The sequence below is a fragment of the Chionomys nivalis genome, chromosome 2 (genome assembly GCF_950005125.1).
Source record: "Chionomys nivalis chromosome 2, mChiNiv1.1, whole genome shotgun sequence".
Taxonomy (NCBI): domain Eukaryota; kingdom Metazoa; phylum Chordata; class Mammalia; order Rodentia; family Cricetidae; genus Chionomys; species Chionomys nivalis.
The window spans coordinates 50,596,120-50,612,128 of NC_080087.1; the positions used below are offsets into that span (position 1 = coordinate 50,596,120).

Sequence of the window (16,009 nt, forward strand, 5' to 3'; positions counted from 1 at the left end):
TCTTTCCTCTCCTAGAATCTCCATGAGCCTTAGTGTGGAGGCTAATATGGATGTCCTGTTTAGGTGTGACATCTCAACAGTCACTGATTCTTAGTCCTTTGACATTTTATGAATCTCTGCTTTAACCACAACCCACTACAAAAAGAAGCTTCCCTGCATCTGAGAGCAGCACTAATCTAGGGGCACAAACATAATTATTTGGAAGGCAATCTGAGAGCATGTTCATTTAGTAAACAAGAGCAGTAGGTTCCTCTCTAGGGTCTATGACTGTACCCAGTACAGCCATGGATTTTCTCCCATGGAAACAGCCTCAAATCTAATTTTAAAGAGTATCTTGTTATCCCTATAGTAGTCTGGCCACTAATGCGGTAGTGGGTACATCTTACCTGGCAGCTCAGCATTGTAGCACACTGAGTCTACAGCTGAGAAAGACCAATGATGGCTTCTTTCCCTTAGCAGCCTGCACTGCTACTGCACCCTCTCCCATCCCTAACACTCTCAAAACTAACAAGTGGAGGAAACTTAGTTCCAGTTTTATTTCTGTATGCTGGGTTTTGATGACTGCCATCTTCAAATGCAAAATCCACACACAAAAATCAACATGGACTTGGGCACAAGGGTACCATCACCCAATCTTATTGTAAGATTTAAGAAGTTATGTTGTATTCTATGTCGATTGCGCCGCTTTAGAAAGTAATTGTAGTTAAGAATGAAATATAGATTGCCCTTTTCCTTTTAATTCCCCTGAACCACCATCTCAGATAGCTATCAGCTTCCTAAGAAAATGACTTGCAGTTATTTGGATCTAACTCGACAATCAAATTAAGTGTTAAATATTGGTTGTGGCATGGGGCATCGTGAAGAAAACCAACTGAGATACTAAGGGTAATGCCAACTGACAATGTTGGGGTATGATGGTATAACAGATAAGAGCAAGAACTTCGGGGTTAAGTAAACCTGAGTTCAAACTTGGCTATGTCCCTCTGTCCCTCTATGCCTCTGCACAGTTCACTAAACTTTCTACAGTTCCTCATTTGGATTTGGGAATCATAACAGGTCTTCTGGGTCAAGTTTAAGGAGGACAGATTAAGTCAGTGGGCACAGTGGTTATGCAGAAATTCTTAACAAAGTGCTATCTTTCAGCTGCTCACAGATGCTGCTCTCAAAGCTCAGGCTTAAACACAAAGAATTCATTTCCAACGTTCACTTCTGCAAGGTGAAACATCTAAGAGACACTTGTACGTGGTGAGATGTCACCCAATGGCTGTCAGTGAGGACACCTATTCTAACTTTTATACTTTCAGAGTCACCATGCCCATGTACTTCTCAATGCCAATCTTGTTGGCAACTGAGATTGAAACTTTATTGTCTAATCTAATTATTCTTTTCCAAGGGTAAACAGCAAGTTATGCTTCCTAACATTGCCCTCTACAGAAGGCTTTCTTGAGGTTAAAAGAGAGCAATAACAACAAAAGTCATATTTCTTATGCCAAAAACAACCACGATAGTTTGCTCCCCAACAGGAATAATTATTATTGATTTACAGTGTAATAGCAGCAAACAGCTTTGGCGATTGGTTAAATGTCTTCACTTTACTGGGGCCATTAATCAATCTTAGCAGCTATTTATTGCTTAGCAGACTACCACGCAATAAAGATGAGTCTGAAATCAACTCCCATGCTGGCTTTGACAGGCAAAAATTAATATTTAATGTTGCATTACTAGCTGACTTGGGATTGAGACTCCCTGACTCCATTTCTGGTCAGCTATAGCAAGCCTGGCCATGAAGCAGTAGTCTTAGCAACCCTTGGCTGCAGAAGCTTCCAGATTGCAGCAACTTCAGCTCCTGCAGATAGTCTGCCTTGGGAATGGTCTAAATGTCCTGCAGAAACTGTCTAAATGATGATCATAACCGCTGCTGTCACTTTACCCTTTGCAAATCAGATATGTTTTTCTTAATTTCTTTTGAAGAGAGATTCATACTATATCTATATATTTGATATAGGTTATTTTTAACCACTGAGAACAAAGTGATTTGTTATGACATATGTGTCTCTTTTATTCTGAGCTACATTTTCTACTATGATTCCACATTTTAATCTTCTTGATCAGTGGTAATGCTGACATTGAGGTAGCTCAGAAATATGTGATAAGACGAGAACAGATTCTTTTCTCTTCCTCTTTAAGACCTTTTCTCTTCTCCTCAGCCAACAATAAATACAGTTGATGTGTTTGGTTTTGCCAAGAGTATGTAAAACCATCACCATCATCATCATCATCATCATCAGCAGCAGCAGCAGCAGCAGCAGCAACAAGAGCAGTTACTGGGTCCAAGTGTGCTGGGCACTGCTATTATCCTGAAGTTTAGAGAGATCAGCCAATGTGCTAAAGACTACAAAGCGAGTTAGTAATAGAGCAGAATTCAAGCTTGAGCCTGGATGCTGACTAGACTTTGGAAGGGTAGACTGTTTCACTGCTTAGTGTGAAATAACATCTATTGACAAACAAGTCACAGTGCAACCCTTACAGTACGTACATTACAAAATGTATCTATGTCTGGCCTCAGATGTCAATCATGACATCTTTGTCTGGTGCAGATGATGAGTGGAATGATGTCCTGAGCGAATATCAAGATGTGATCAGTTGCAGTAATACTTCTAGAATGTTATAGCTTAAAAATCAGAGATTTAAAAATGACTGTTGAAATGCAAACTGCAGGAATCTTTCCTTCTCCATTTTATTTGATATTAACTCCTTAATACATTGTATATGAGTTAGAGTTAGGTCATTCAAAATCAATTTAACTGTTAATGTGTTTTCAAAGGAGGCTCTAGGCCCTCAAACCTTTAGGGCTCTAAGGGAGGAACTGGGTAATGCAAGAGAAAAGTTTGGGTATCAGTTTCACACTAAAGATAGAAGCTGATAAAATACAACTGTTCACTTTTAGAAATCTCCACACATATTTCTTACTTGGCTTATACCTTATGTTTTCACAATGACATACTCCAAAATGGGACATGGCAAAGTGATGGTATTAAGGTGTTTTCCACCTGTCCCCAGAGAGGACAGTGAACACCAAGGACAGTGCAGTCCTCTCTGAATCTGAAACCAAGTGCTCTGCCTGGAGTAATTATGCATTCTACATCTGCTTGTGTTTGTGTTATAATAGGCACTCGTTCTTCATGTGAAGATGCCCGCCTCATGCCGTCAATTATACTATCAATATCTCTCTGTCTTCTCATTTTTCATATGGACCTGACTCCACTTGCTCTTCACCTACACATCATAGCACATAAACTCCTAATCCCTGACACAACGGTGCATGTAGCAATTAGGTTGCCCCGGCTGAACTGATTCCATTCTCTGATAACTCTGAAGATTTGTGACATTGATGTCCTCATATTACCGAGAGGCAGGAGGCAACCTCGGTGATACCCACCAGGCTGCTGTGGGGATAGGAAGGCCTCAGTGGCATAAAGTGATTTCTTCCTCTTCTTGTTTCAGGTTCAATGGACCCAAATGACTTCCTGAGGGAGGCACAGATAATGAAGAGCCTGAGACACCCAAAGCTTATCCAGCTCTATGCTGTTTGCACTTTAGAAGATCCAATTTATATTATTACAGAGTTGATGAGAAATGGAAGTCTACAGGAATATCTCCAAAGTAAGCTGAAGATTTAATAAAGGAAAGAAAAGGAGGAATTTAGTTTAGCTAGTGTCCCATAAATGTCAATTTAGCAAGCTGTCTATAACCCACAGGATGTTTACAATGTGTTTATCTATAAGGATGAATGTTGTAACCTTGACCAGCTCAACTACAATGTAATAGAATATGTTCTGTGTACTCAAAAGAGAGAAAAATATTTATGAGTGAAGGATGAAATTGTTCACAATAGACATATCAGAGTACTATGTGTAGTGGGGGAAACTGGTGAATGGGTATTTTGTGTGTTTGCTTCAATCAACTAATTGAATATTATTAGTCAAGGACCAACATTTTCTGTAGAGAAGAGTTTGTGGACATGGGTTGCTTTGGAGAAAGATAGAAAGGTACCCTAGGCTTTTTGTTCTTAAGTTTGTGTGTGTGTGTGTGTATGTGTGTGTGTGTGTCTGAAACTACATCTAGGGCTAGTCACCATTAGTATTTTTAGGTTAAAAATAAGAAATATAGTACTGTTGTATTGTTCCATTTGAATTCTACAGTCACAGTAAAGGGCTTCGCAATGTTTATCACAAACAAATAATTCAATAAAAAAATAAAATAGTAAGTGTTGAAACAAGTTGTTCAAAAGTACTGAAAGAATAATTTATGCTTTACAAACAGAGACTTCCCTCTGACTTTTTGCAATATCACAGTAAAACTGATAGGATTATGAGCAGGTGAGAACGGTGGAACCAAGGGCTCAGGAAGATAAGAGCACCCTCTGCTTTCAAGAGGAACTTGAGAAACTGGGAATTCTAAATTGCGAAATAAGAAGAGAACAGAGATCAGGAGGTGTCTTACACAGTGCTTTGAAAAACAGAATATACTCAGCCCCCTTGCATGCACTCACCAAAGTTAGCAGCTTCAGAATGTGGGCCCACTACAGAAGAATCAGCTTCAGCCTCTGATGCCTGCTGTCTTATTCCTAGAACAGAGCAAAAGAACAATTCTCTGTCATATCCAAGAAAGTACTTTGCAAATGTCGCCTATAACAGCCACATTAGGTGGAATTGTGAATTCCCAGTATTTAGGCCTATTTAAATATTTAATTTATTTTGTCTCCCTAATCTTTTCTTTTTGATTCATCTCATTCTGTGACTGCGCAGCAAACGAGATTTCCTCTAAGACGTTTCCCTCCTGTAGTTTATTTTCCTATTGCTGTCACCTATTCTCAGGGTTTAAATGCCCGTGTCCATCCATAGCCCCTTGATCTCCTTGAACATATTTATGATTGCTATTTCTAAATCATTGTCATGCGTATCATGTGAGTTGTTTTCCCAGGGAACACTACTGGGGTAGAACCGATTTTCAGAAGACGTATCTTGTTAATTTTTCATATTCTATTTCGGGGTAGCACCTAGGCACTCGGAGTTAGGTTGTTGGTAGTGTTTTTTGGTGTGTGTATCTGTCTCACTTTGTTGAGTGACTGTTTAGATCCCTGTTCGCTGTTACCCAAACTTGTCAGGTTATGGGCCAGTTCAATGGTGCCGGAAATTTAGTCCTGGGGCCGGAAATTCAGTCCTGGGGCCATTCAGGTGACAGGCAAGTGAGGTATCAGAAGTAGTGCTAGCTCAGCAAGGGCTGGCTGCAGCTTCTGAACATAGCAAGCAACAGACCTTCCAGATAGAAGGCTTGTGTCATTATGTGGCAGGGGCTAAGTCATAGTGGAGTGGTTGGTGCTTCTTGTGGGAGGTATACAAGTCTTACAAATATTCTCAGGTGGTAGGGGCTGGGGCTGTGCAGGAGGAGTGTTACTCACTGGGGGAGGCTTGCTAGGCTATGACCCTTAAGTGGCAAGGACTGAAGCCTGGATTCCAGGGTGGGTGGACATGGCTGCCTGGGGGAGGTGAACAGTAGGTACTCTACATGTTCCTTCCGGGGACTGGACTAGGCCACGCTTGCTTCTCTGTTCCTGAAAGTCTGCACATTCATTTCCGTCTAAGTGAGGTGTTGGCTGGCCAACTATGAGGTCCTGAAAACTAATTTCTCTCTTGGTTCTTCATGTTACTCCTCCCTGCTTCTGCTTTAACTCCGTAGCTGTTAATCATCTGAGCACATTACTGATTTGTTTATGTAGCTTATGTGCAGTGTCTCCTACACATAACCCCACAAGGACTGGAAACTCTCTCCATTTCAGTGTTGGAGCAATGTCTGATGTACAAGGGCATGTTTGCTAACACATGGTGTGACTGTCTGAATACTTAAGTTGAGGTCACCTGTAAACTAATAAGGTTGATCACCTAGCTTTGAGGCTGAGGCACCAACTGGAAAAGCTCTAGTTGGTACACTGAAAATTCAGACTTCAAGAATCTCTTATGCCTGTTGATGTGGTTTACTAAGGGTTATGAATTTTGTCTTCTGGATTAGTCCATCAGGGGCAAATTGACTAAGGCGTTCATGTTCAAAGGTATTTTGCAGACAGGAGGGATAATAGATGTATATTTATTACATCTAAGTCTCTACCAGTAAAGTGGTAAAAGCTCAATAAAATAAGCTTGAATGGATTTTGCTGCTGTTGATGAACCGAAAAACTCTTCAGTGATCGCATGTAATAGATTTCCTCTGAAGAAGAAAACTACTGCAGGTTTGCGAACTTTGCATTAGTTTTGATGCATGGTGGTTATGGAAGTCCTGTGACCTTAAGTGATTCTTAGGCCAGTGAGTCCTTCACAATAGAAAAGTGTATTAGCCAGTCTTCCAGTATTGGGATTGTTGGGGAAAACTTCCCATGTCCCCTGTAATAGGATCACAGTGTAAAGTATGTTTGGAAAATGATGGAGGAAGGTCATTGGTTAATAAAGAAACTGCCTTGGCCCCTTTAATAGGACAGAAAATTAGGTAGGTGGGGTAGACAGAACAGAATGTTGGGAGAAAGAAGCCGAGTCAGGCAGTCGCCATGATTTTCCCACTCCAGACAGACGCAGGTTAAGATCTTTCCTGGTAAGCCAGCTCGTGGTGCTACACAGATCATTAGAAATGGGTTAGATCAATATGTAAGAGTTAGCCAGTAAGAGGCTAGAACTAATGGGTCAAGCAGTATTTAAAAGAATACAGTTTCCGTGTAATTATTTCAGGTAAAGCCACACGGGCGGCCGGGTGCTGGGGACACAGCCCCGCCGCTCCTATTACAACAGGAAAAATATGTACATTTTTTTCTATATAACAATCTTTGTAGTCTCTAATCTTAGCTGATTTGTTTTGGTAATAACTTTATTCAAAATGGGAGAAACCGATTAAAATACTTTAGCATTGAGAATATTTATATCTATATATACATATCTATATATCTTACTGATAGTTGTTATTTTTAAAATATACACCATTTTTATTAAATATACTTTGTGAAAAAGAAAATATCTTAAATTATAAAATTTCATGTCAGTAAGATATCTTGAGAAACATAGTGATGAAAGAAATCAAAATTAAAAGCTTTTACGCAAGAGAGTAGTGGCACGCTTGCATCTTCACATGAGAAAACGACCATCAGCGTAAAGGAGGAAGGAATCACCGTTTGTAGAAGAATGTATTTCAGAACTCCATTTTTTACTTGTCTCGTTTTAAAAAAGCTCTAAACACATGAACATTCTCACTCTTAACTTGTATGTTTAATCAAAGGGAGGGGAGGATGTAGACTCCACATTCACACAATGACAAAGTGACAGCATTTCTCTTGTGTGACAGTGTCACTTAACGGCACTGAAGTGGAAGATGGGGAGGCGGATTTCTGGTTTCAAGTGTGAGCAGCTGAATTGCTCTACTGATAAGAACTCAGGGAAAAAAGCAGCCTCTTGCTTTCACTCTACCCAGTAACAGAAACTTAAACAAACATGGGCATTTATACAGGCTGTGAATAAAAGAAGCTATGACGGATATTAGCTTTATATTGCTTCCTACTGAAGTTATATTTTGAGTATATTCTGAGTTATGCAGGTTTCTTATAGACTGAAACTAGACAGTTTATGTGACAAACAGGATCAGTGTGAGCTGGGGTGTTCTTTCCAATGTTCGGCCACAGCTTTTGTGAGTCATGTGAAAAACAACTGTATGCACAGTCATAAACTGAATGATATGACATCTGGGGGCAGAATAAATACTTAATGACTGACTTATTGGCCCTTTAATAAAAAGCACTTAGGAAAACTGGATATTTCAGGCAAGTCAGGTAATACAGTGAAATATGTGGACTTACATACATAGTTCACTAATAACATCTTTCTGAAACTAAAGGGAAGGAAATATCATTATTTGATTTAGTAGGTTGAGCTTCCTTCTTTCTCAATAAATACTTACAAAAATCCTAGCAATATCAGACATCTATGTACCCCTTAAGGAGTAGCAAACATTTTCTGTATTTATAAGTCGGGTTCCCATGCCTGGTTTGCGGTTTTCATTCACTGTTTGCCGAAGTGGACCGAAGCTGCAGGTGTATTATTTTCATCAGTGCGCCACTCAGTCAAGCAGGCGCCATAACTGTTGCTCCTCAGGAGCCTGGAGCATCTCCATCCTCCTCTACTCTTGTGTGTTTAGAGGCACAGGCAAGGCATGTTTAGGCAGGCAGCACAGAACAGCTTCTGGGATCATAGCAGTTCAGCCTCCAACACGCCTGGATTAGAGTGTCTACTCTACAGCCTGTTCCTAGAGTAGTCGAAAGCCCTGTGAAGTAGACACGACAGGAAGCAGCAGTTTGTGTTTGGTCTGTGCACACAATTAGGTGATTTTCTGAAAACCAGATGCCTGAGGTAATAACAGGGGAGGACATGTACATGATTTCTTTAAAAAAAAGATGTACGGCTTTCTGTGTCAGGTGTTTACCCAAATTATTACAAGCATGAACTTAGATTATTTTTAAAAATATCTTATGAGGCAAATATTCTTAGTTAACAATTAAAGAAAGATACCCGAGAAGGTTAGCAACCAATTTAAAGTGACTGTCTGGGGCCACGGCTTCTGCTTTAATGTCATGGATAGCACTGATATTGTTCCCCAGCCTGTATTAGTTGTCTGTTGTTACCTTGCAAACGTTCATTATGCCACTTGCTGTAGTCAGTGTGCTGGCTAATGTTATGTCAACCTGACACAAGCTAAGTCATCCAAGAGGAGGGAACTTCATTGAGAAAATGCTTCCATAAGATCCGGCTGAAGGCCAGCCTATAGGGCATTTTCTTAATTCATGTTTGATAGGGGAGGACCTTGCCCATTGTGGGAGGTGCCATTCCTGGGCTGGTAGGCTTGAGTTCTATAGGAAAACAGACTGAGTAAGCCATGAGGAGCAAGCCAGTAATCAGCTCCCCTCAATGGTCTCTGCATCAGCTCCTGCCTCTAGGTTCCTGCCCTGTGTGAGTTCCTGCCCTCTCTGCTTTTGATGATGAACTCCTATAGGGAACTGTGGTTGAAATAAACCCTTTCCTCTTCCAAGTTGCTTTTGATCATGATGTTTTGTCTTAGCAATAATGACCCTAAAGAAGACAGTTGGAAATGCAGTTGTAGCTCCCTGGATTTCAGAGCTTAGGAATCATGGCAAAGGTGTCAGCATTTGCCAAAATCATTTCAAACTTCTAACAGGGAGGCATCTATTTCTAAACCAGCTCATCTTGCTGGCAGGAGCTGGCTTATCCTGGGCTGTTGAGGAAATCAGTTCCTTGCTGGGTTTTGGTGAGAGGTTTCCTGTTCTCTTTATCACACAGGACAGCTCATAACCTGGCAGCTTGTTACAGTAGTGTGGGCAAATGAGAAAGCAAGGGAGCATCCTTGCGACAGAGCCACAACCCTTTGTGACTACTTGGAAATTTTGTGCCATCAGTTTTTTTTATATTGCATCAGTTAAATATGTAACTTGATCCAGCCCAGCCCAAGGGAAGAGGATGATGCCTAGGAAGCAAGGGTCAGTGGGAGCCGTTGGCTAGTCATCAGCATCTCCTATTCTCTATACCTTTAGTTCCTTATTGATATCAAAAGGTAGGCGCTGTGGCCATCAGAACGTGATGCTTTGTCCATGCTGAGCTTTATTTTACCTTCGTGATAGCATTCTGTTTTCAACTGCGCAATTGATGTTAGAGACTATAACATACAATTTAAAGCTTTTGTAACTTTGCATACAAAATTAACTATTTTTCATATGGATAAGTTGCTCTTTAGGTGTCTTTCTCTAAGAAGTGACATGAGAACTTCGACTTTTCTCTTTGCATGACTTTACATTATGAAATTTATTCCTGTAGCTTCAAAGTTTAGGAAGATTTAAGAGTTAGAACTGAAGATTTATCTAATCTAACTAAGATTTATCTAATCTAACTAAGATTAAATTTATCCCATCTGACTATGATGGTAGTTTTCTCTAAGGCCTTTGACTTGTTATAACACCCCTGTCTTTCTTGTTTCTGGTTGATCCTTCCCAATTTTCTTGAAGGTTTACTTTTCTCTGCTGACTCTCAATGTTGATGTTCACAAGAGAAGTGTTTCTTCCTAGGAACCTAACAGACTCATTAACACGACCATTACATTTGTAAGTTTAACTGCAATCCTGGCCCACAGGCTTATCTTCTTTTAGCCAACTTCAAATGGGTAATTCACATATATCACTGGGCAATTAAAATTGCTTCACTTTCGCACAGGTGCAATGATAATATTAACATCTAGGATCTATTGGGCTCTTCTTAAGTACCTGACAGTGTGCAAAGTCCTTTAAATATATTAATTCCTTTGAAATTCTATTTTAACAGTAGATACGTTGGAGACACCAAGGTACACGGATGTTAGTCATATTGCTCAATGTTACAAGGCAATACGAAGAGTAATCCTGATATCACATCTGCTACCCTGGTGTTATATCGGTCTCCCTATCTCCTGTGCTATAGCTCTCTCTGAAGTTGGGGCTTATGCCTAAACCTAATGACCACAAATCCAGCCAACTATATGACTTAGGAAGGCAAGGAGAACAGGTGTATGCCTTTTTATGAAAACCCCAGTTTTCTAGATGTCTGCAGGTACTTGCCAACAGTGTGGTAGCTTAGCCTGAGGATGACTTAGAAAATTTCAGTTTCCAAAGCTAGCACTGGACACTTTTACTAACGAGCAAGCCTATTCCACTACGTAAATTTCTGTACTTAGTTATGTAAAATGAGCAGTAGGTGGGTTTCTGTCCATTTAAGGTGTACCTGTATCTGGAGAGATGTATAACATACCTGAGAATAGCAAGCTATGAAAGGAAATTAAAAATGCATTAAGCATGTAGGTGTAAATGCGATGTATACATTTTATAAGTGATAAACCCTTAAATTTTTACCAGTGATCTAATTTTTAAAAAAATATGGTGAAAGAATAAAAACTTTCCTTTGATTTAGTCAGATTGTTGCTATTTCATGAGTATGATGAACAAAGTAAACTATGCAGTGTGTTTTCCTGTTTATAAAATTCAGTGTATATGCATATATATATACACATATACTCTATACTCTATATCTATCTATCTATCTATCTATCTATCTATCTATCTATCTATCTATCTATCTATCTATCTATCTATCTATCGTGTGTGTGTAGGTCAGAAGTCAATATTGAGTGCTTTCCTCAATAACTCTCCACTTTATTATTTGAGACAGAGTCACTGAGTCTGGAGCTTACTCATTGTGAGCCAACAACATCTGGGGTCTTCCTGTCCTCCCCGTCCCACCAGCATGGAGATTACAGGCATCTGCAACTATAACCAGAACATTTTTTTTTCTTTTTTGGTTTTTCGAGACAGGGTTTCTCTGTGGTTTTGGAACCTGTCCTGGAACTAGCTCTTGTAGACCAGACTGGTCTCGAACTCACAGAGATCCACCTGCCTCTGCCTCCCAAGTGCTGGGATTAAAGGCGTGTGCCACCACTGCCTGGCTAACCAGAATTTTTAATTTAAGTACTGGGGATTTAAATTCAGGCTCTCATCCAGTGAGCCATTTCCCTATCCTGTAAAGACTTTAAAAAAGACAGAAGTCTCCAAATGACAGTTTCCATGAAGAGGCAAGTCAGTGATGTGTGATTCTAAAAACAAACTGGCACCTGTGTTGGGATGGTGTTTTCCTGGTAGATTGGTGTTGTATCACATATGATTGGTTTATCAGAATTCTCAGAATTCACTTTGGTAGTTCAATGCTTTGCAAGATAATCTCTCATTTTCCTTTTGTTTAGATGATGGTGGGTCAAAAATCCATCTGGTTCAACAGGTAGACATGGCGGCACAGGTGGCCTCTGGAATGGCCTATCTGGAATCCCAAAACTACATCCACAGGGATCTGGCTGCAAGAAATGTTCTTGTTGGTGAACATAATATCTACAAAGTAGCAGATTTTGGACTTGCAAGAGTTTTTAAGGTAGATTTACTTTTGTTTTCATTAATTCTTAGAGTATGTTAAAATACCAAACAGGTTAATAGACCATTAAGTTCATGATTATTATTTAAAACTATATTTCTCAGCTCAGTGTGGTATCAAACACTTGGAATCCCAACATTCAAGAGGGGGAGGCCAGAGGAGTTTGGATTCAAGGTTAGACTTTGAATTTCAGTGAGACTCCTATTTCAAAACAATAACGGTAGCAAGAGTAACAAAGCCACATATACAAAACAAATAAACATAGCTATGTTGTTCATCTACGGTCCATTGATAAAGGTAAGCACTTCAGGACCTTACAGACAGTATATTTTTTCTCTTTCTATTTCTTTAAAAAGGGTGGGACAATGAAGGAAAAACAATGATCAAGTAGATTAATAAATATGTAATTAAGTTTGTGGTTGAATTTATGGTCTATTTTTCATATGCTACCAGCAGCACCTAATTACTCTCACACATCTCTCACAGAAAGCAGTAGACTGTATCTACCTTTGCTCATTTGACAATACATTGAGGCCATGCTGCCGTGATTCTGCAGCAATCAGAAACTTTGTATGTTCATATATATTTGTTTGTGTGTGTGTGGGGGGATCATGTCATTGTTTTATATATGTGTGTCTACTTGTGTGCATGAGTACATGTAGAGGCCAGAAGTTTACACTGAGATTTCTTCTTCAGTCATTTCTCCAAATTATTAAAATGTTTTTTATTAATTCTTTGAGGATTTCATGCAACATATCTTGATCATATTCATCCCCTCCCCAAACTGTCCCAGATCTTCCATCTTCTACGTACTCTACCCCTCCACTTCATGCTCCAAGTTCTCTCTGCCTGTCTCTGTCTCCCTCCTTCCCTCCCTCCCTCTCTCCTCCTTCTCCTCCTCCTCTTTTTCTTCCTCCTCCTCCTTCCCCCCCCTCTCCTTTCTCTCCAAACCCATTGAGTCAAACTGGTCTTTACCTTATGTTTTGCTGTAGGGTCACTCATGGAACCTGTAGCTATCATTTTGGCTAGAATGACTGGCTACCCAGTTTCCAGGACCCACCTGCTTCCTCACCCTCAGCACAGGGGTTACAGGCATGCACCACATCACCTGTTTTTTATGAGGGTGCTGGGGATCATGCTTGCCCAAAAACTAGTTTGCCCACTGGTCCATCTTTCCAAAACTGAACTGCTGGGGTTTCATTTCCCCATACTCACCCCATTGTGTAATATTGATCCAAAGACAACAATAAAATGCCACCATAGGAAGAATTTACATCTGGACTTTAGATTTCCAAATCATCCACTAAAAATATGACTGTAAAAAGAAACACAACAGGTAAAGATTTTCTTTTCATATCACCTTTTCTTTTTTTTAGAAATTAATTAGAAACACACTGTGTTGTTAAACTAATTTAAATTATCTAGATACTACTTTTTGGTATTAGCAATTGGTTTAAATGATTTAATGTATAAGCATATTTTTGCCTGTGTTTATATCTGTGCCTCATATGCATGGGTGCAGTGTCCAAGACGACAGAATGACCCAGATCCTCTAGAGCTGGAGTTATAGATATTTGTGAGCTACCATATGAGTGCGGGGAACCAAACCTGGGTTCTCTTCAAGAGCAGCAAGTGCTTTTAACTGCTGAGCCATCTTTCTAGCCTTAGGAGCTCTTCAGTACCAGCAGCAAAAGAAACCAGGCATTCTTTCATCCTTTTCTTCTCCTTATTCTCCTTTCTTCTTCCTTCTTCTTCTTCCTCATCCTTCTTCTTTTAAATTTGTAAAGGATTGATGAAAATCCAAATCACCACAATACTCCTGCATGCAATCGATTGATGCTCCCCCGTGGCTATTATGCACACAATGTAAGTTCTCACGAAACATTTTGCTAATGACGTCTAACTGACTCTTCTAATTTTATATAGCCAGTTCATAATATTTGATATTGTAATAGAAATTTATCTAAGCTTAGATTGAATATTTCCCTGTAAATTTTCATGTGAAACAGGTTATAAATAAACGAGGGCAGCACAACAAATCGTTAACTTGGCTTGAATCTTTGCTACATTAACAGGTGGATAATGAAGACATCTATGAATCTAAACACGAAATAAAGTTGCCAGTGAAGTGGACTGCACCTGAAGCCATTCGTACTAATAAATTCAGCATTAAGTCTGATGTGTGGTCTTTTGGAATCCTTCTCTATGAAATCATTACTTATGGCAAAACGCCTTACAGTGGTAAGTGATTAATTCAGAAGTGGGTTTTTCTGCTGCAGGTCACTTGCTTAGATGTGACTTTAACTGCTTTGCCCAGACTTAGAGGGCAGAGTTATGAGGCTGACCATACCATGTGCCTGCAGGAGCTCGAGAGATAAAATTTGATGGCGATAATTTGCATTAATGAGGTGGTTTATTGCTTTCTTCTCCTTTGCTCTTGAATTGCAGCCTTATAGACATTACTTTCTGCGGGATTTAGTTTAATGCCTACATCCTGGGGAGTGGATGGTAGATCTCATGGCTCTATTAAGGGAAAGAATTTGCTTTGTATCCCAGAGTTTAGTGTCTATAAATTGAAGTCTCTGATTGTCCATTTTTTTTGTTCTTTTATATGTTTCTTAGGTATGACAGGTGCTCAAGTAATTCAGAAGTTGAGTCAAAACTACAGACTGCCGCGACCACTTAACTGTCCACCGAACTTCTACAGCATCATGCAGCAGTGCTGGGATGCAGATCCTAAGCAGCGGCCAAAATTTGAGACCCTGTACAGGCAACTTGAAGACTACATTGAAACTAATTCTTCATATTCAGATACAAATATAATTTCATAACTATGATTTATAACTTCATAGAATGAACACCGAAGAAAAAGAATAAATATAATGAAGATGTGAAAAAAATTAGAATCATCTCTCCAGAAATACAATCTTATAAACCAACTGTGAAATCAGTTCATTTTGACCTATTCAGGTGATAGGATGAGCTCAGCCATGTATTATACATTAAAAAAGATTATCTCTGTATTTTATTGACTAGGGCACACTGCAGGACAGTCTAAGATGATATGTCATTTTCTCACTGCCTGGTACAATTAAACACATGAAATGAAGTTATTTTTCCTTTAAAGAACTACTCACATTTCTATTTATTGTTGGAAATGCCGATCAAGAGAATCAACAGATGATAGTTTTTACTCAGTAACGGTTGTAGCATTTTCCTGTTTACTGATTAGACGAGTTATTCATTATTCCTCAAATTGCTGAATCCCATCAGGCTGTTATTATGAAGGAATTTGATTGCTCTGCTGCACAGCAGGACCTGTGCTTTGAGATTTTTTTCCTCCTTTCTTTTAAAATATCCTGTAACTACAATGATGGCAAAGCCATGTTAAATGACTTGATTGTACTTGAAGTAATTGCACATATTTTTCTTACGCATAAGAAAATGAAGCAGCTGTTGAGAAAAAGAATTAAAATCTTTTTCATTTTGTAGAAGGAAATGATGGCGTTTTTCTATACCTCAGTATATGTCATCAGAGAATCGTCTGCATTAGCTTTAATTGTTTAGTGTCAGGAATCAGGTTGCAAAGCTGATGAATGCTTATGTTTGGGAATATAAGGGAGCCACCATGTTGACCACCTGGTCTGAGAAATAGATATTTATGTGGCTTAGGAAAGCCATAGGAGAGCTGGAAAACTGCTGCCACGTTTTCAGTAAGAATAAAAGTTCGTTTGGTGCACAGGCTAGTTTTAAATTGGCTACACAGCAGGTTATGTCCTGCTTCAGCTCTTGAGTCTTGGGATAATGTCTGAATTGTTTTTTTTTTTTTTTTTTTTTTTTTTTTTTTTTGGTTTTTCGAGACAGGGTTTCTCTGTGGCTTTGGAGCCTGTCCTGGAACTAGCTCTGTAGACCAGGCTGGTCTCGAACTCACAGAGATCCGCCTGCCTCTGCCTCCCAAGTGC

General features: G+C 39.5%; 1 protein-coding gene across 1 annotated transcript in view; it reads left to right on the forward strand.

Annotated features, from left to right (window-relative positions):
- Window positions 1-15,807, forward strand: part of Frk (fyn related Src family tyrosine kinase) — a 98,955-nt gene extending 83,148 nt beyond the window's left edge. The window contains exons 5-8 of the mRNA XM_057762185.1: window positions 3,505-3,663; window positions 11,866-12,047; window positions 14,123-14,288; window positions 14,670-15,807. Coding sequence (XP_057618168.1) covers window positions 3,505-3,663; window positions 11,866-12,047; window positions 14,123-14,288; window positions 14,670-14,878 — 716 coding nt within the window. The 3' untranslated portion in view covers window positions 14,879-15,807. The remainder of the gene's footprint in view (window positions 1-3,504; window positions 3,664-11,865; window positions 12,048-14,122; window positions 14,289-14,669) is intronic.
- Window positions 15,808-16,009: the final 202 nt, after the last annotated feature.